Below are 21,782 nucleotides of genomic sequence, written 5' to 3'. Positions count from 1 at the left end.
TAATGGTTAAACCACTTGTTAAAAATGAGGGCTCTATCAAGTTTGACTTGAATGAGATCATCTCCCATCCTTTTGTTCGTCCAAGTAAATTTGGCTCCACGGAGCTCAATATCATGCAGACCCTGGTTGTTGATAAAGTTCAAAAGATCAATTCTACTTTCTAGTTGTGAGGGGATACCTCCAAATTTCTCATTTTTGCAGAGGGAGGTGTTGAAATCCCCCATAACAATCCACATATCATCCTTGTAATGGACCCTAATAGCTTGCAACTTTTTCTAAAATTTTCTTCTACCAAATCTATTATTAGGGGCATAAATATTGGTTAGAAGTAAAGAGGTATCATCCCCAATATGATGAAACCTAATAAAAGCCAGATTGCTATCTGCTTGACCAGCTTCCCAGAACCCACCTTATGTTCCAGAAAATAGCTATGCCCCAAGAAGCACCATCAGAGCTTCCACTGACAACTTCCCCATCCTTAAAAAGCTTAATCTTTTCAACTTTCTCTTTAGTCATTTTAGTTTCTTGGATAATTACAATGTCGGGTTTATGTTCTCTAACTAAATTTCTAAGAACATCCTGTTTATGTGGGCTATTAAGTCCATGTATATTCCATGAAATTATTTTTATTTTTTAACTAAGGAACATACCTCATGGATGGTCATTTGAGTACCATCTGCTATATTCTTGGTTGCCTCTTGATCTCTGATCTAGCATTCTTTTTTTCTTCCAGGAGGAGAAGGGTTGAAACCTATGTCAGCTTTGGTTCGGTTTCTTGTCTTGACTGAATTAGCCTGAGGGGTAGATTTAGACCCTTTTTTACTCCCTCTCTTTCACTGTGCAACTTCATTTGTATTGCAGTCTTCCTCTTGAATGGTTATCTTCTAGTCAACATTATCAACCTTAGCCCACTTAGCATTAAGCAGTGAGGTCATTGGTGATTGCTGAAAGGTGGATTGTACCATCTCTACAAATTGTGGTGACCCCGACAATGAGATTCCTCCAAGGATCAAACACTTTTGGGCTTCTTCAAAATTGCTACTGAGGTTGTCTCTGCTAGTGTTTTCTATAATGTGATTCGAATCTGCTTCCAGGTTATCACTTCTTTGATCCTCCTGATTGGTATCTTGTTGTTCTCTATTATCTTTACCTGTTTGATCCAGTTTACTTTTATCAATCAAAGGTATTTTTGGGTTTTCCGCATTAACATCTATTTGTTTCTCTATCATGTCAGGGGTGATGACACTCTGGGTCTCTTCGATTCTTTTCTCTTTTTTGGAGCCCTCGAGTTGCTTAACAAGGTTTTTTGCTTTCCATTGCAATGTCTTTTATTTCTTTTCTTTTTCTTTGGAAGCCTGAAGAGGGCATTTCCTTGCTGTATGTCCCACTTTTTTGCAATGAAAGCAAGAGAAAGGGACACTTTCATATTCCAAAGGTTGGTTCCACTTTCCCAATCTAGAGTTGATTTCAATAGATAAGGGCATATTTGTGCCTTGCCTAACTCCGACGCAGATCTTGGCAAAGGTAAGTCTTCTTCTAGCCGTTGTTATGGGGTCCATAGAGAGGAGTTCACTGAAATAGCTAGCAATTCATTTAAACACATCTTCCACCCATAATTCTAAGGAAAGGCCCGATAGTCTAGCCGAGATAGGAGCTAGCATTGCTCTACTGATCAACCAAGGGCCATCACAGAGCACTCTTGGCATATCTTCCTTGCAAGAGAAGGCCAAAGAGAACACCCCTTTGGACATAACAGTGATCTTGACTTGACCTTTAAGTGTCAATTTGCATTTAGCAAAAGCCTTGACAATATCAATATTTGGCCTAGGGCCCAAAAATTTCCCAACCAGTGTCATTGCCATAACGTTAATGTTATGATCATTAACAGGGTCTGGGATTTCAATAGAGAATCTTCCCTTTTCTAGGTCTGATATATTATGAATGAGGGGGAGCGAGGACTTTCCACTTGGTTTGACACCGAATAGAGAAGTTCAAGATTGACCATTGTCTCTTTGAACAGATTCCTGCATAGGAGTGTCTTCAGCACGTGAATCATCATTTTTTCCATCAAGATAGATGGGCTTGTCGCCTGCTTGTGGGTCCCCATCCATCGAGTCCTTTCCACTTGGCTCAGAAGAATCCAGACAGTCCCGAGAATCGTCCTTTCCATTCTCCCCCTGGTTTGCATGTCCATTGCAGGGTTTCCCGCCTTGCCCTGAACTCAAATGCCACTCTTCTCTCTTCTCCCACTTCTTGCGCTCCATAGGGATCAAAAAATGAATTCAAGACTAGAGGAAAGTTGATTCCTCAGATGTTACTCCCACTAATAATGATTTTTCATGTTTCTTATTACCTCTTCAATCATTTCTACTACATCTTTCTCTATCATAATTATTTTAGTTATTTCCTTGTTCGCTATTATTTTCTCTACATGCATGTTCTCTTCCTCAAATCCTCTATGTTCCTTTATTGAATATCTCTTTTAGTCCATTTTCCTTATTTTTTAAATATTTATATTTGAAAAATTTTGTTCAAATTTTTTAGTGAGTCTATTCATTCTTTCCTTATGATTTTGAATAGATCCTATAAACTATTTATTGTTAATAAAGATAAAACCTTCAATTATTAACATCAACCATACTAGGATCAAGGCATGAAGATAGAAATTAGAAGGATCTTATGAGTTATTTATTGATAATAAAGCTAAAATCTTTAATTCTTAATATCAATCATACTAAGATTAAGACATGGAGGTAGAAATTGAAGGGAATTCAATAATCTTTCGAACTATTTATTTTTTTCATAATATTTTATTTGATTTACTAAATTTATCATTTGAGTAAAATCATCTTCCATACATTTAAAAATATCTCATGAATATAATTTAAAAATATATCATAAAACTTTGAAATTTGATGGTTTTTACTTTTTTATATTCTTTGAAAAGCATTATAAAACACCTTCCATTCTTATGTTTTTTATTAAGGGTAAATAGGTTTTGAGGGGACCAAAAATATCATACAACAGGTTTTGAGGGGACCCAAAACCCCATAGGTTTTGAAGGGACTCCAAACCCTAAGATTTTACCAGGATCTGGAACCCACAATACAACGCTGCTAAAAGAAAAGAACATCAACATACCAGCAGCCACCACAAACTAGACATAAAATCATCCCTAACACATAAACAAGGGCTTTATAAGGCTCCCTTAATGTACACATTTTTTCATGGGTGTACATCTAGGCACCCATCACCTTCAACAACACCAGATTACAATAGATCAAAATATAATCGCAATCTGGAGTAATGGGGTTTTGAAAGGCTATCCTAATGTTCATCATGGGTTTTAAACTGGCTCCCAAAACTAACAAAAGAGGGTTTTCCCACGCTCCCTTAACCTATAACAAATTTTTCAACTTGCTAATAGCACAACTAACCCTTAACCAAAAACCACAACTGACCAGACTGGGCCCTTTAAAATTACTAGCATCCATCTTGGTAGTGGGAAAAACAAGGCTCCCACGACCAACACACACGGAAAAGAAAAAAACCTAAAAGCACGTGTGGGGATTTTGAAAGGCTCCCCTAATGTTCAAGACATACACAAGGAGGGTTTGGAAGACTCCATCAAACCCCCAAAATGTTTGGAAAGAAGGGATAAAAAAGTCCAGACCTTACCATGAAGACCCACAAGAAAGTAATGACAGGTAGCCTCAACTAGAAGCTCAAGCAACAACCTCACCTAAAAGGCCTTCTCACACCATCTTTCCACCTCAATAGGATAAGAAATAATATGGATCATCAGCCCTGGAAACTCTCTCACAACAAGCTGAAAACCAACCGCTCCCAACCACCAAATCTGTGCCTCTATAGGAGAAAGGGCCACCTTCGATAGGTTAGGAGGATATCAGCTCAGAAGCCCACACATCATAGTCATGGACCAGCAAAGAAAAATCCCCTCCACCTCTATAGGAGGACTTCCCAGAATAGAGAAAATGAAGAGCAACCTTAAGATAAAAATAGCACAAGATAAGCACATGAAGTTGTTGAGAGGAAGCTCAGGAAAAAAACCCTTGGGGGAACACAAACATCTCCCTCACAAAGACCCTCATCATATCCAGAATCATTCCCAAGGGGAGAGGGGAAACCAAGAAAAAAAGAGAAAAGCCTACACCTCGACAGCCCCCTAGATCCCAAACCACCTAGAGGGAACACACAACATACATAATAGAGAATTCAACCACCGTAACCTCCATATCATCCAAGCCTTCCTCCACACAAAAAGCCTCAAGCATAGAAAAACACTGCACACCAAAACCACACCACCCATTAGAAGGAGCAACAACAAGGTAGACTCCATACCATGAGATCAGGTCCTAGGCATAGAAATCACAAACATCGGCCCTCAGAAGCAACACAACACTAGTACGCCACATCATAGAGGCAGACCCAAACACCGCGTCCATCGCATATCTCTTACTACAGACAGAGCCCCACAAAATAGCATAATACTTAGGCTCAAACGAAGAAGACACACCCGAGACACCACCAAGGAAAGGTAAGGAGCATAGAGGGAGGTTCGCATGACTGTCACCATCTGCATCTTCAGATTCCTCCGCATTCCGTGCTGTAGATATATTTTTTGAAAAAAAATATTGATATATAACATGTTAAATAATAAAGAGAGATTTTGAATCTTTCTTCCTAATTTACTTTAGCTTATCTTTACGCTTTATCTCAACTATAAATAAGTTATGTATTCAAAGACTCTATCTAACCATTTACCACTAAATAACATAAATCTTGTGAAGTAGACAACTCATTTATTTATAAGTATTTGAAGATGAGATAAATTTAAATTATATTGCTACTACTTCGCATTTTTAAGATAAAGATCAACATATCTATCTTTTTATTTTATCAAAGTTTTAAAAAATTCATAATATATTCTATTGAAAACAAAATAATAGTCTAAAATAGACTATGGGTATAATATAAACCTATTATTAACTCTTTTATTCACAAAATTATAATTCTTATTTATTTAATTCCACCATCTATTAATATATAAAACACAAAACTACAATAAATCTTCTCCCTATTGATAACAACTCAAAAATATATTTCTATTCTAATCATATGTTGGAATAGTACATTAATTAGATAGTTTGATATCATTTAGATTAATTAAATAAAATAATTTTATTTTATTTCATCATTATACAATGGGCAATAGAACTAAGGTCTCCTAATAAACTTACAATTCTACACAATTATTGTAGGACTAGGCCTAATTGAAATATTTACATCAACCTAACTTGGTTGAAAAAAGAAAATGATCTTTAAAATACTCAATCGTTATATAGTAAAAAATAATCTTGTGCATCATTGGTAGGTGCAACCATGTTAATTCTTACATGCAACACCATTCCTACTCCATAATGGTTACTGCTAAAAAGAAGATGGTCATCCTCTCTAATTAGACAAACTATTATATTCCTTAGGAATATGGAGAAAAGAAATAGAATCAAAATTAGGAGAAAAATACAAGATTCGCTAACATGAAATCCTAAAAGCCATGAAGTAATATTACTTTATTAAAAAGTACCACCATAAGAATTAGGTTTAGGCCAGGAAAAAGAAAGAGCATGATCTTCCATGTGATTATTAGTAAAGTTTCCCATATAAATATTAAAAATAAATATACCAAACTTGATTATCATGACCTATTCCTCCAATTCCGGTACCCTTATATTACCCCTTAATAAGCCATCAATACTAATTTTGAAGAAACTTAAAGGGGGTGGAGAACATTTACCAATCATGTTAACCTTCTTAGGGATTCTTACTTTGATAGTATTAGGAATATGACCAACAATTTTGAGAAAGAGAATTTAAATAAACTATGACATTCTTTTTTCATTAATGCCACACAAAACACATTTAGAGGGGCCAAGAAATTCCATCTTTATGTTATTGTCCCGGGTGAGACATCTATTCTAACTTGATATCCAAATAAAAATATTAACATAAAACACATTTAGAGGGACCACAAAATCCTATCTTTATGATATTGTCCCAGGTGAAACATTTATTCTAACTTGATATCCAAAAAAAAATATTATTTTTTGTTCTCCATCAACGAATTTTTTTATTTCTAACTTACTTCTATTCATTATAGTGATAGCCAAGAGTAGCCAGCATCATTTCATCAAGCAAGCACATTTGGTTATTCAAGAGCTACATGGTCTATTTTCTTGAACAAAAGAAAGATGAAATTACTAGAGATATAGCTTGAGGTTGAGAAATGGAATCCTTCCAATGATATATCCATGATTTTCCCAATTAATTAGAAGTCTTAAAATCGTCAAGTTACACTATTCTACCACATGTATGATTTCACTTAGGGTTGAAGTAGAGGGAAGGTTGAAAGGAGAGGGTAATGAAGCTCTATTAGAGATTTATTCTTTTTTAATAAACTAAAATAAATATTGTTTTACGAATGATGATGCTATCTGTATAGTATACTAGAGAATATAACCTTTATTCTAGTAAAACTATTCTAGCAACATACTCACTAGTAATTCATAAATATTCTAAATTAAGAATTCTTATCCGTAATTGATTTGGGTACTTACACCACTTCCAATATAATTTAGTAGCTAACACATGAGAATTACAAGTAGATATCCTTAGATCAAGGCCATCATTTGATTTTATAGTATAAATTTTATTCTAATTGAATAAATTCCATTTTATGGAGTCTAAATTTTCTATCCGAAGAAATTTCCAAGAAAGTGAATTAAAATATTTAAGAAATCATTTTGGAGAAAAAAAAACCATAAACCTATAATATAAAGCACGGGAGGAAATATTTTAAGAGAGTTTATCTTCTAGCAAATGTTAATCATTGAAATGTCCAATGAGTAATCTTCATATGAAGCCTATGCAAAATTCTTTTCCATTGATCTCTTTTAAGGAAATTAGAAGTTAGAGGAATCCTCAAAAAATTAAAAAATAATCTATTCCTTATTTTGAAATGAAGAATGTGAACAATTCTTTGTTAGATATTAAAGGGAATGTTAGAAAAAAATATATTAGATTTAATGTCATTGATTTGTTGTCCTAATGTAATATCTAATTTACTTTCTTGAAGTTGATTGTCTTTTTTATATGAGTAGCCCCTATTAATGTAGTATCATCAACTAATTGAAAATGGGATTGACTTTCAATACCTCTTGTCCAAGACCAATCCTTTACAATGCCCTTAAAAATAAAAAATAAAATATTTAATAATTACAATCATGTAAAAAATGTTATCTTTCAATATCCATTACATAGGTTTCTTGAATGACAAATATGTTTTTTATTAAATTAAGTGGGGTTTTGAAAAAGCCAAAACTCTGTTACAAAGGAAACAATTAAGCGATCCAAGAGGCAACTGAAGTTAACACTTAACAAAATTAGAAACAATCTTAGCCAACTTTACATCTTTCTTCCTTCTTTGTACTATTGTTAGACCAGATTTGTCTTCAACACACAAAAATCTAGGTGAAGGGGATGGTGAGACCTCTTTAACATCCCTAATTAAGGAAATCACAAAAGAAGGCGGGACAACATAAATACAGTGAGATATAACAATATAATATAGGATAATAACTTTCTTAAAAAAAATAGTAGTAGAATCCTTAATTCCAACATGAACCTTAGAAAAAACCATTATTTTGTCTGAAGTAGATTTAGTTTGGCAAACAACACTTGGAAAAGCACTAGAAGAATCCATTTTGTTAAAAGTAGATTTAGTTTGGCAAACAACAACTAGAGAAACAATAGAAGAATTCAAAATACCAATATTAACCAAAATGTCAACATAAGATTTAGAGAGAGCCAAAATAAGAAATGAAGACTGAAAAGACTGTAAATGACAAATATATAAATAATATTATATTAATTAAAAATCATTACAATAAATACTATTAATCTCAACTCAAAATCTTCTAAAACTTTTAATTCAACATTTATCTTCATTTAAAAATAAATACAATAATTTTATATTATTTTGCATTATACAATGGACAATCGAACTAAGATCTCCTAATAAACTTACAATTCCCCACAATTACAGCAGTACTAGACCTAACAGAAACATGTCCAATCCAAGCTAATTCAGTTCTAGAAAACAGGACCTAAAACCCCTAAGCCTTATAGATTCGAAAATAATCATGCCCATCATCAACAGGCGCAACCATGTTGATTCTTACGCGCCACACCATTACTGCTCCATCATGACTACCGCTAAAAACAAGCCACTTATGGGCATCCTCTCTAATGGTAGCGATGCATTTCACAGGGTCTCCTTGGCCCTGAAGAACAGCGAGACAAGAGAACAGAGGCTTTATCTCCCTCTTCCAAACCCGAATTGTACCATCTGTAGATCCACTAAAAAGCAAATTATTTCCCACAGCAGAGAGGCAAAGAGCCGCGTGTCGGTGGCCTCGAAGAAAGCAGGAATACTGCATTACTTGCTCCCTCTTCTCCCATACTGTAATTCCCCCGTCCGACAACCCGGCGTACAGAGTGTTTCCGTCTGCACTCAAAACCAGCGCCTTCACGGGTGAGACCTGCATATGGAGTCTTCTAATCATCATAAGCCTTGTGCGCCCTCCCAAGCACGACCCACTTTCCCACATTTTCACAGTGCAGTCATCTGACCCGCTGTAAAGCAACCCGTTCGGGGCGATGGCGAGCGCATTAACAGCCTCGTCGTGTGCAACAATGGTCTCCACGCACTTGAGATCAGACATTCTCCAGACCTTCACAGTTTTATCCCACGATGCCGAGTACAAAACGTCTTTAGCCGCATCATACGCGAGAGAAGAAATCACGTTCAAATGACGACCCTGCATTTTATTTCCGGGCATATAACCGTGGAGGGTGTCTTTCAACGTGGGGAGCGTGGCCTGCCTCTTGTGAACGCTCGGTTTCGAGCTTGAACGACGCCATACGCGAATTTTGAGGTCGTTGTGCGCGCTGAAGATCTTGTCCCGGGCCACCAAAATGGCATTCACAGACCCACTGCCCGATTTAAACCGGCTGTATTCCTTGAGCACCGGGTATGTCCAGACTCTGATATTCTTGCTCTCAGACCCGGTGTACAGAAGCCCATTTCCTGCCGCCAGTGATAAGATATTGCCGCCGTGTCTATACATTGAGGAGATGCACCTATAGTTGATTAATGCACGGTTTTGCTGAGAATCAAGCATCAAGTCATCAGGAGGAGAGTTAGAAAGGGGTCGCTTTTGCTGAGAGTTGAGCATCAACTCAGTAGGATAGACATTTGATTGGATTTCGTTCCAAGGCGAAACAGCTACAGGAGAGCCGCCGGTAGAAGAATATATACTGCATTCTGAAACTGTGCTCATCCTGGGCTGCACGGCTTCGTGGACAAAACAGGTGTCCTCCATAGAAATGTTCTTAGACAGAGATGGTAATCTTGATTGAGGCTTCAACTGTTCTGCAGACTGGAGTGGTTGCACAACAGAATAAGAGTCTTGGCGACTAATTTTTAACAATCTGTCTTATTCTCTCCAACCTACAATAGCTTCTCTTTATAAAGTTTCTATTGGGATGGTTTGTCTTACTCTATGGTTTGCCTTACTCTTTGGCAATGCAAATGAACGTGGGGTGTAGTTAATCTCTATAAATGAGCATTTATACAGCTATTAACTTCCTCATCAATGTTTCGTTAGCTACCCTCTTTTTCTACTTATGAAAAAGAAATATTTAAGTTCCACTCTTTTTTTTTCTGACAAACTATTTTCTGAATCTTTTTTTCAGATGGTTTTATGGAGGATTTACAACTTATGCTCAGTTTTAGTCTATGTTTCAATTATGTTCATTGGATTTTGTTATTTGAAAATTTGTTAAAACATTATCTAGTCGATTAATAGTAGTTCTTGGAAAAAAGTTAATAATTAGATCAATTATGCAACTTTATTGGTCATACAAGATTATACAGATTAAGAACTTAAGATATACAAAATTATGTATGGAATACTCTTCCCCTGCCATTCCCATCCTTCCCTTAAAACTCCTAATTCGCCCTCTACTAATTATTTTAAATGGTGACGATAATTTGTTGGATTCAATTATCAACACAATACATGTAGTATAACTTTTGACGGTTCGAAAAAACTTGATTATATATATATAGAGTAATATTTCATCCTTGAAAACTTTTAAAATGGCTATACATCGATAAAATTTAAGCCTGGAGTTTCCATTTGAGGGCACTTGCTAAATATTTTGACATAAGCAAGGGAATTAATTATGCATTGATATCACCATTTATGATGATCTGGTACCTGTGAGTTGGGTCTTATCCATTGGAAGGCAGCGAATTGTCCAGAACAAAAAGGCGTGGGACGTAAAGCCACTCAATTAACTTTGTGCTTTCTTTATGAAAATCTGCCATCTTCGTGGAGATATGAAGAATCTTACAAGTAACTGCATGCGGGATTACACATGCCTTCAAACTCTTTAATACTTCAACTAATTCTTCAGCTTCAAAGAAATTAATTGTGTTCTTTTCACTTTTAATTCTGCTTGCAATTTGAGTACAATAAGAGGGAGCCTTGGGAGGCGGGGATTAACATATCAGATACTCGTTTTTAACATTCGATTTAATGTATTTCCAAATGGTTTCATACTATGTAGTGAAAAATAATTACAGGTTCCGTATATGACGAACAACGTTGACCTGAGGCTAATAATCTAGCTGTAAATGAAGCCTTAAATATTCTTCTAGATCCTTTATTTTGAAGATGTACCAAAAGGAGCTATATATGGTCTATCCAATATTTTTTAAATGCCACACAGTCTAGTCCCTATTTGGGGCAAGTTACGAATTAAGACGACGAGTCTTTCGGATGTAAGCAGTCTGCTTCTGAGGTGCATCAGATTATATTTCTAGGTCTCGAAGTCGAATCCAAGATCAAACTTAAGATCAATGGAGATTGCGTGAGCTTATGCAGTTTTATTTTTTTAATTATGAACAAAAAAAAAATATTAAGATAATTATCTTTATATTACAAATTAATGTGTTGAATTATTCAATTAATAAATTATATTTGTGTGAGGTTTTACTTGAAAAGTTGTGTGACATTTAGAAATTGTCTCACAACTCATTTAAAATAGGTTTCAAATATTGATAAGCATAGACATCAACCAAACTTATTATGTTTTCTCCTTATTAATATTAAGCATCATTGTTTCTATTAATTACACAACCACATGTCATTCTAATAGAGTTAGGGTCAATGGTTTCAATGAACAACTATCAAGCCATGCAAACTAACATAAAAATACACTTAATATAGGTAAATAATGAGGAATAAATAACACATTCTTAATGATTCATGATTGCATGATTATCAACATGATTACAACTTCTCACCTTGTTGCAATAGGCCATCTTACATGGCAGATTACTATCACTTAACTACACCTTACTATAACAATTCGAATACAAACTAGCCTACAATAAAACCTCAAATTACACATTATATATTGAACACCATTATACCATGTTATTATCTCTCCTAGGATTGAACTTCACATTATAATCCTTGTTCTCTAGTCACAATCTCACTCTACTTATGTTCTACCTTTTTTTTGGTCTTCTTTGTTGCCTTCTTTCTATACAAAACCTAATATACATGTAGCATTCATATATTTTTTTCAATGATTTTCATTGACAACAATACAATGAAAAATTCAATACAATAATGAATATATTATTAGATATAAATAAAAAATTACAAATTCAAATGGTAAACTAGTGGAAAACCTTCATGTATTACACAACATACACCCTCAATGGTTAATTGTATCTTTACATATATTCCTTTATTATTGCAAACTATAAATAGAATTTCACAAATGGAAACAATCACATCTTTTACTCATCCAAATTACCTCCAATATTAAATGTCAACCATCACTAATAATTCAAACTTCTGAAAAATGTGAAACATGTTAGAGAAAAAGGTGTTTCAACTTTACAATAATGTTGATACACCCTAGAATACATGAGTGTATAATGGAGGGAATTTGTCACCTCAATTATGATGAATCTTCAAGGACAAATTGTCCTTCCAATTACCTCTGTGAAATGAGGCTAAGATGAGCCAGGGGATAACAAAATTAGGCAAGAAGTGTCAGACACCCGAGAGGTGTCTCTGGACGGCTCCGCGGAGCCTTGGTCCTTGGGACAAGTGCACAGAACTGGGACTCCAATGCGACAGGCTATTGTCTTGTACATACATAGTGTAGAGTCCGAGCAGAAAGCTCTAGACATGCTGACAAAACTTATAAAACAACTAAGTAATATTGAGACTTATGCAAAACACATATTATGAAACAAAATAAAGACAATACAAAAGAGTAAGAAAATCTCATAATTGGTCCAAGCTATGAAGCCTCTCGCAAGATATTCTCCTCTTCACAAAGCTGTGTCTACACACATGCAAGAGAGAAAATGTTGGGGGTTATGTTTTGGAGCCTGCCTAAGTTAGACCCCCGTTTTTGTGTTTCCACCTCCATGAACAACCCAAGAAAGCCACGAGAAAGATAAATGATAAAAATAATAGCAATGTTACCTGAAATTTGAAATAAAAGTGATAAATATGCAAGAGAAAGGATTAAGATAACTCCCCTATCACGAACAGAAATTGGAATACTTGGAAATGCTTGGAATGGTGTGCTTGAAATGCTTGGTAATGTTGCAACAATGGTGGTGTTGATATTATGCTATACAAAGTGGTCTCCAAAAGCTCAACCTACAAGAATATTGTCAAACTTTCCAAAGAATCCCTCTAAAATGCCTCCAAAGTGAAAGATAAAGGGCTAGGAAGGAATTCGGGCATCAATGGGTGCATGCAAAGTGTTATGATTCCTTCGTGAAATTGCAAATAAAAGTGATAGATATGCAAGAGAAAGGATTAAGATAGCTCCCCTATCACAAATGGAGATTGTAATACTTGGAAATGCTTGGAATGGTGTGCTTGGAATTCTTGGTAATGCTGCAACAATGGTGGTGTTGATAGTATGCTATCGAAAGTGGTCTCCAAAAGCTCAACCTACAATAATATTATCAAACTTGCCAAAGAATCCCTTTAAAATGCCTCCAAAGTGAAAGATAAAGGCTTAGGAAGGAATTCAGGCATCAGTGGGTGCATGCAGAGGCGTTATTATTCCTTCTAGGTGTAGACGTAATTCTTAAACAACCACTTGTGTACTGTTAGATTTGCGGTGTGCTAGCACACCACACAGATGTCTCCATGACGTGCTTGTTTCTTCGAAGGTGAAAGGTCGATAGAGTTGATAACACTTCGGTAAGGGCTGACATGGATGGCCTAAGTGAACAAAAGGACAAGATGGCGGATCTTGACCTCCGATGACATGGAGGAAAAACACTATTTGTCACATTACTTACAAGGGACAATATTTTTGATATTACATTTTGCGCCCACTTTAGTGAATATACCCTTGCCGAGGGATGCCAAGCTAAAGTAGAGAAAGATATAGAAAAAAAATAGTAACGATAGGGAGGAAGACTCTCATTGATCGAATGAGGTTTCCCCCAACAGGATGACATTGAGACTTGGTATAGATGTTTCTATTTGGTACATCTCAAACACACCAGTTGCAGACTAGCGTGATGGATGATAAGATAAAGGATAAGATATCGTAATAGAAACAAACCTTTCTTTGGAGGAAAGCCCCTAGCTACAGAAAGATATGAGATAAGTAGCCACTATTGGTATAAGATACGCAGGTATGGGTAGCAAGATGTGTAATTCTAGATAGCCATACGATAGGGAGAGATGATATGCTGGTATGGATAACCATATGATAAGGCAAAATGATAGATAGATTTTTTCTAGCATGGGTAGCGACACACTAGATAGCCATTCCATTGGGTAGATAAAGATAAATGTTGCTGGCATAGGTAGCGACACGCTAGATAGCCACGCGATAGGGAAGATAAATCTGGTAAGTAGTAGATTGGCCCCTACCAAGGCAAACAGGAGAGATATAAATCAAGGATGGTTCGACCCCCATGTAGGCAATATTCTGAAAATATCAAGTGGTCTTGCCCCCACCTAGTCTATATTGGTAAGGAAAAAGGTCAAGTGGTTTGGTCCTGACCTAGGCAAATATGAAAAAGAAACTTGGCAAAGGAAACTAATACAAGAACTAAAAGATAAAATGAAGGTATGATGGCCTTCCCTTAGAATGATATGCATGGAAGGCATGCCATTCTAAGGAGAAGAGGAGTTTTGGTATGTCTACATAATGAGATGTTTTCGTGGGATGGCACCAATAGATAGTGACACATAAATGTCCACAACATCAAAAAATGTAAGGCAAAAGGACATGGGGATCCGATAGTTTGGCGTCAGAAACCATAACAGTGTCAAAAAGGTATAGAGTATCACTACGAGATGGGTGCATCATCATACCTGCCAAATTTATTGGATCTAAAGAAGAGCACATGAAGACAAAGAGGAAAAAAATTTGGGTCAACATGAAAGAAGGCAAAGAATGCCTCCAACTCTTTGCATCATTCCTGAATGTCAAAAATCCATATACGACAAATAGAAAGAGGTATACAAATAGAGAAATGTGTATGACATAAAATCCCCTCCATCCGAGCACCAACAGAGGAACTCGGGTCCTTTAGGAGAGAACAATGGATAAAAAAAGTCAACCTCCCATATTCAAGTACCTGTGGAGTGACCTAGGTCCTCCTGGAGGGAAGAAACAGTTAAAACAAGCACAGGGAAACATGATTACACACACATGTAAGTGGATGTAGATGAAGGATAAAATTTCTAATGATCATACTACAGGAGATTGTCATCCTCAAGAAGAGCTTCATCCTCCCAATCTAGGTCATACAGAGAAGGAGGGTGAGCTTAGAGAGGGGCTATTGCAAGGGCCACAATGGGTGCCTCACCAATAATTAGAGCAAGAGATGAAGCGACAGTGACATTGTCATCTATAGGCTCGAAGGAGGCAAGGGTCAACGATCGTGTGAACATTGTAGACAAGGTCAGGATATTCTCCAAGGATTTGAACATGCAAGCTTCTATGAAGGAAGCAGGTGATTCAGTTGTGGAAGATGAAACAAGAAAAGGACTGTCAGCCTCTAGAAGAGGGGCAGTGAGATACTTAGGAAAAGACTAGCCTTGTCAATTACACAAACAAAAATAGGCAAACCAGCAGACACTGAGACAGGGAAACGAAGGGATGAGGAACATACCTATGAAGACTTACATCGTCAAAACTCTAGGACAAGGCCCTGCTCAAACTTGCATTTACACATGATAGGAGTGTCCTGCCTCCTATCAACTATAGTAGGCTGAAGGACCCTAGGAAAATTCAGATGCTAGAGCAGTGGTGAAGCATGAGGGGTAGACAAAGCCGCACTAGGCACCACCTATGTATGTGTCATGTTAAGGGGACTGGAAAAGGGAGGCATGTTTGTGTTGGCTTGATGATGATTGTCATGAATAACTTCATATGTTGTCATTGATGAAACACATACACACACATATGATCACATTGTCTACTGGTGTGACTTCAAAGGTATTTATATTGAAACTGGTATACTAGAAGTTTATACCAAATTGATACATGGTGACAACAGGTATATACATGGAGTCAACTGATATATATGGATATATAAGAATGACTCGACATTAACCTGAAGATCCAACAAATATTATCAGAAGAGAATGGAAGGACAAATAGTTTATATGTTGATATGGTTAACTCCAACTAGTATTGTTGTTCCAATTGACATTCATTGATTGTGTGATGAGTTATCACCGATTGTGAAGAGTTACCCTAATCAACAAATTTTGGCTGTATTTTTGTGAGGATTGTTTGACCAGATACACTGCACCTAGGAAATTGTGATATGATTTCTAAGGCCGACATGAAATGTCTATATTTGACATCACAATGAACTATTTCATATGATGATGATGAGAAAAGGAGATATGATATGAGATGATTTGATGTGAAGGAAAAAGTGTTAAGTTGCAAAGTATGTTGGTAATGAAGTTTTGAATGTGCAGAAGAGGATCTATTCAAGCAAGTTGTGCTACTACTAGATCACACCACCTGTTGTTGTCTAATCACTGCAATAGTCAAATCCCCTAACCGGGTAAGCTCTAACAAGCTTCATTGTACAAATCCTCTAACAAGGTGATCCATTAGTTTAGATTCAGAAATCCTCTACCGAGGTTACTCCTAATAGGGTACTACCTTTATGAGGGTATAGCTTTTAACTAAGCTTTGGGATCTTTAATAGGATTCGCTCCTTGCAGAACATTATTGTAGACCTTAACCGGCTAGTTACCTATTACTGCAGATAGTTAACTTGTGCAGGTACCTATTGCTGCAGATAGTTAACTTGTGAGTCCTATCTCACTGTGGTTTTTCCCATTTGTGTTTTCCACGTATAAACACTTGTGTTATGGTGGATGTTTTACTTATTCTTGATGCTTTTATATCATTTTGGATAGCGTGCAGAGTGTTTAACAATCTTGCTAAGTATATATCGATCAATGTTTAAAGTAGTATTGTTTTTTGTGTCACTGATTCACCCCCCTTTGAATGCTTTACAAGTCCATCAATTGGTATCAGATCCTAACTTATTTAAAGCTTAATCGCTTGGAAGGAAACCCTAAATCCACCATGGGGGATATGAGCTACTCTGAGTTGGCTAGAGAGCTTGAAGCTAGTAGAGATGAGCATGAAACCCTAAGGGTCATATTGAAAGCTTCTCAATTCAAAAGGAGAGAGCTAACTAAACAACTGTTAGAAATATCTGATAATAGTTCTTTAGATTGGGCCAATATTGATGCTTTAGCTAAGGAAGTTGAAAAACTAAACATTGAAAAGCTTAATCTGAGGAGAGAGCTAGAAAGATTAACTATCCGCATGAGTCAGGAACTTGAAGCCAAGAGGGCAGCTGAAGATCTCATCAAAGAAAAAGATCATGAGATTGCCAAGATCAAATGAGATAATTCTACTTTGCATGAGCATTAGCATGTAGAGAAAGAGGAAAAAGAGGCCTTACAACTAGATCTTGAATCAACATCATCTATGAGAGAGACTCTATCCAAACATAATGAAGATCTTATGAGACAACTCACTAAAGCCAATGGGAAACTGGAAAAGTTCAACAAAACTTCTAGCTTGCTAAATGAGAAAATTCAATCACAAAGGATGAAAGGTGATACTTCTGGACTTGGTTTTAACACATCTAAGAAAGGTGAATCTTTTGGTACAAAGAGCAACATTCATAAGGACAAAACTGCTGCTAAGGCTAAAAAGCCTACTGGTAAGAAGGTTTTTAAACTTGTTTGCTTTGTTTGTCATAAATATGGTCATACTGCAAATGTATGTAGAAACAAACCCAATGGTAATGCAAGCTACAATACAAATACTAGGTATATGTCCAAGAGATTTGAAGGCCATTATTTCACATACAAAATGTATGGACAAAGATCAGTTGAATGTAGATATGGAGCAAATAATACAATATCTCACATGAATCCAAGACCTAATGGCAACTAGATGAGAAACTATGATAACCGGGGTAACATGAACTGGCGAAGATCCTAAGTCAACCGATTTAGTCCTGTATACGGTGAAAATGGATAACAACAATATTGAAAAGCTAAATGAATTCAATCACAAAACCCTAGCCTAACAACAACAAAGATCCACCATAACATATGAAGATTACCTAAGACAATGGAAATCAAATGAAATCACAAAGATTATACCATAACATGTCCAATAGGGTTTTGACCTCCATTCTTCCTATCTCCATTGATCTTGCTTGATATATTTGCTCTCAGATTTTATATGTGCACAAGAGCTCAACAAAGAACGGAAGTGTGGTTGCAAGTAGGCTTGATTGCATATGAAAGAGTGTAGTCAATCGATCAGGATGCATAGATTGATTCAGGTTTGATAATGAAGGAAGTATCCTCTTATATAGAAGACAATATATGAAATGGAGGGATAAGATTGAGAGGTGTAAAAGATAAATGGTCGGCTATGATTAGAGGGTAGGTAGAGAAAATAAGAAAATAATGAGAGGGTAGGTAGTGTATGAATTAAGAGATGAATGACATGTGTCATGGGTAGAAAAGGCTAATGAATTAATTAAACAAACAAAGGTTTATTTAATTAATAGAGCAAGTGGGATCAATTAAATAAATAAGAGTATTTATTTAATTTAGAAAAAGGATAATCTAAATATATAAATGTATTTATTTAAATGACAAATAAGGCTAGAAGAGCATAAATGAATGAATTAAATAAATAAAGATTTATTTAATTAATAGAAGAATTAGGCTAAAGTAATTATATAAATAAAGATATTTATTTAATTAGACATGACAATTTTAGGTGTCTACATTTTGCCCCTCTTTGAGACAATGCAGCTTGTTGCGTTGTTTCAAAGAAGATAATATGGACTGATACAAAGTTGCCCCAAGATGGGAATGATATGCCCCCTCGAGAGATTGGATGAAAATGTCTGGAAAGATCGCAGACAATCTTTCGATAAGAAAGAAAGGCTAGAATGGACTGACCGGATAGGATAGAGTGACAGAGTCACGGGATAAAGAAGACTGACTCAGGAAACGAGGGTGTTGTCTTCAAAATCTGATTCTCTTTGACATCCTTAATATAATATGATTGAACTCTATGCAGAAGAGATACCAAAGGTAAAGAAATTCTTAGGACAACATATGACAAGGTTTGATTTAACCTTCTACACTTCGGACTTATTCAGAGTCCAGGTGGGTATACCTTTGTGAATTAACTTCACACTTTCAAAAATAAACCCACAGCAAACCAGTCCAGAAAACCAGTGGATTTAATCACCATGAAACCAATTGAAACAAATGAATGCAAATTATACTCATATTCAGTATTGTGACAAAAAAAACATGTAATAAACAACTTCAATCAATACCAGTGCCTTATCCAAGGTCATAGAGTCATCTAAATTTAGATAATACTCCCCAAACAAAATATCTTTATGCATCCCATTGGCTCGGCTTCTGTTAATCCTTATACATGCCTAACACTTATAAGAATTTATGCATATCAAATTAAACTATGATCATCAAGATTCAAAGTTCCCTCCAAAGAATTTACTGGTAGGAGTGATCTCCGCATCTTTAATTTCCCTCCTAAAGAGAAAAGCCAACGAACACATCTGCTGAAAATTGCCTTGCAACCCCATTCAAACAAAATAACCCTAGATTATTCAAAATGAAAATAGTAAACAAATTGTAAACACATTTGAGGACGACACAAAGTTTACTCAAAAGCCAATGGTCTGTATATTGATATATTTTTCAAGAAAGTAGTACAAAAACTTTGGAATTTCCTCCATTACACTTAGAAAAGCTTAGATATGAATTTCTGCAGCGTTTTCTTACAATTCTTTGCGATCCCTCTCTCTCTAGTCCTGGTATCCATTTATAACAATATGGATGCACAAAGCTTCAGACTTTCCGAGGAGAATTTGTTACAGTGATTTCTTTCCAAAAAAGAAGTTACAAAGCCTTTTACAAAAACAGTTACAAGTTCTTTGCGGTCTCCACAGCTTCTTCAACAGGCTGTTTGGTTGCACAACCTCTTCTACCTTTTCAGGGGTGCTCTCTAACTGTTCTAGATCATGGGTGGCATATTTTGTTTTCCACTCATCATACACATCATCGGTTGGCCATGAGAAATTAATCACTTTAGCCTTGGCCTTGGTCAACCTTTTCCAGGAGTTTCTCATCTTGTTGACTTCTAAATTGAGAAAACCATAATGTGACTTAATTTTCTCTATCTCCTGTATTGTCACAACAAAGAAGGAAGCATCATCTAGATAAATAATTCCTTTAATTCTTGCTGACTGTTTGGCTTCTACCTCCTTAAGCCACATTTGTTTGTCCTTCAGTTGATCTGGGCTAGCAAAAACTCCTAGGAGCAACTCAAAAACCTGATCAACATACTCCTTTTTGCACAAGTTAACTTTCCTATCAACATTATCCACCCCTACTGCTAATTGTACTAAATCTTTGGTGATGTCACAAGTGGATTTAATGATAGGATTGGCCCTTGCTTCATCATAAGATGCACACATAAACTCTAAATCTTGCTCCCTAGGCCTCCATTTGTCAAAAATAGGTGTCAACATGGCCTTATCTCCTCTAAGCTCATTCCATATATCCAAAATTTTACCTACATTATTGTATAGCAATGAGGCATTCACGGTAATTGCAAAACTAGTGGCAGCGGCCTTTACTCTATCCTCATACTTCTTTGCATATAGGGCTTGAGCCTATCTTAAATTCTCTAACTCTTGAGGAGTAATCTCAATCATTTGGGAGCTAGAAGGTGCTGGAGACGATGGGAACTCAATGATAGGGCTGGTAGGTGGAGGTCTAGCAAGAGAAGAGGAGATCATCAGTGTTGAGGATTCACCATGATGATACTGTCCTGCTAGTTGCTTCTGCAATTTAGCAATGATACTATCTATGTTCCTTACCTCTTCTTGGGAATTAGTGTAGGATTTTAAAACTGTCTCCAATTTAACCTGGATATCTGCCTTTTACTTGGCTTCCCTTTCCTCTACTGTAACACTAAATTTTGTAGTTTCTAGTACAGTGCTAGCAGCTTCCACTACCCCAATAGTCTGCACCCTCTTCACCATCATCCCTCTAAGGTAACTTGACATTGAGGTGTCCTTTTTCTTCTTATTTTCATCTCTTTCCAGAGACCACATAACTAATGCAACATTGTCTTTATTGAAAGTGACTCCCTTCATACGTTTAGTCTCATTTCTTACTACTTCCAGGACTAGAGCATCTGCTATATCCCATTCGGGGAGAATGAGTACCCCAGCCTGTGCCACCATGTCTCTTCCTTGCTAAGGAGTAATGGTCTTAAATTCTTCAACCATTTCTTTCTGTATTTCTTCCTCAACTACAGCTGGGTCTTTATGAGGCTGCTCACTCTTCCTTTTGTTACACCTTGCATTGTATTTGTCAATGCTCTGCTTCCACACAAATTGTATAAATGCTTCTGATGTGATAAATTTGTCATCAGCCAAGAAATCTTCACTAGCCTATTTGATCTTAGGATCCCATTCATGGTCTTTGAATTCATTGATGGTGATATCCATTTCAGTAGCTAAGGGCTCTTCTAGCATTCCTTCCTCTACCTCATCATAAGTGTAGGCAATTTCCCCTAAATTGCCTAACTGCAATAGTTGCTCAGCAGCTGCGTATTCATCTCCTATATGGACAGAAGATTGAGATGGGGAGTACAAAGGTTCTTCAGGTTGTACCTCTTTTCCCACTCTTTGTTTCTTTGGGCTACTAGGGATGTCAATGACATCATTTATCTTCCTCTTACCTTTAGAGGTAGAGGGTTCCCCTGAAGCAGGCATAAGTACACTTAAATTAGATTTCTTATGTAGCATGTAATTACCAGGAGGGATCGCCCTAGAAGATGCAGACCTACTTAGGATCAGTGTTTCTTTCTCAGGATTGTTTTTAAATACAACCTCAATCTTTTCTTTTAGTACTTGCATCAGCTCCTAAAAACTAAGAATTAAGAACTTCATCTTCTCTGCAAAGGGGTGAAAGCCAGACAAAGGGTCATAACTTATGTCAAGTTGGTGCACC

The 21,782-nt window shown here is 36.3% G+C and overlaps 1 protein-coding gene across 1 annotated transcript in view; it reads right to left on the bottom strand.

Moving 5' to 3' along the window:
* Positions 1–8,195: 8,195 nt before the first annotated feature.
* Positions 8,196–21,782, bottom strand: part of LOC131052818 (protein JINGUBANG-like) — a 99,025-nt gene continuing 85,438 nt past the window's right edge. Inside the window, exons 2-3 of the mRNA XM_059222119.1 lie at positions 9,642–9,697; positions 8,196–9,521 (exon numbers count right to left, since the gene is read on the bottom strand). Of these exons, the coding sequence (XP_059078102.1) occupies positions 8,196–9,521; positions 9,642–9,697 (1,382 nt within the window). The remainder of the gene's footprint in view (positions 9,522–9,641; positions 9,698–21,782) is intronic.

The sequence above is a fragment of the Cryptomeria japonica genome, chromosome 6, assembly GCF_030272615.1.
Source record: "Cryptomeria japonica chromosome 6, Sugi_1.0, whole genome shotgun sequence".
NCBI lineage: Eukaryota > Viridiplantae > Streptophyta > Pinopsida > Cupressales > Cupressaceae > Cryptomeria > Cryptomeria japonica.
Note: the sequence above shows the minus strand (reverse complement) of the source record. Positions and strands in the feature narration are given on the sequence as shown.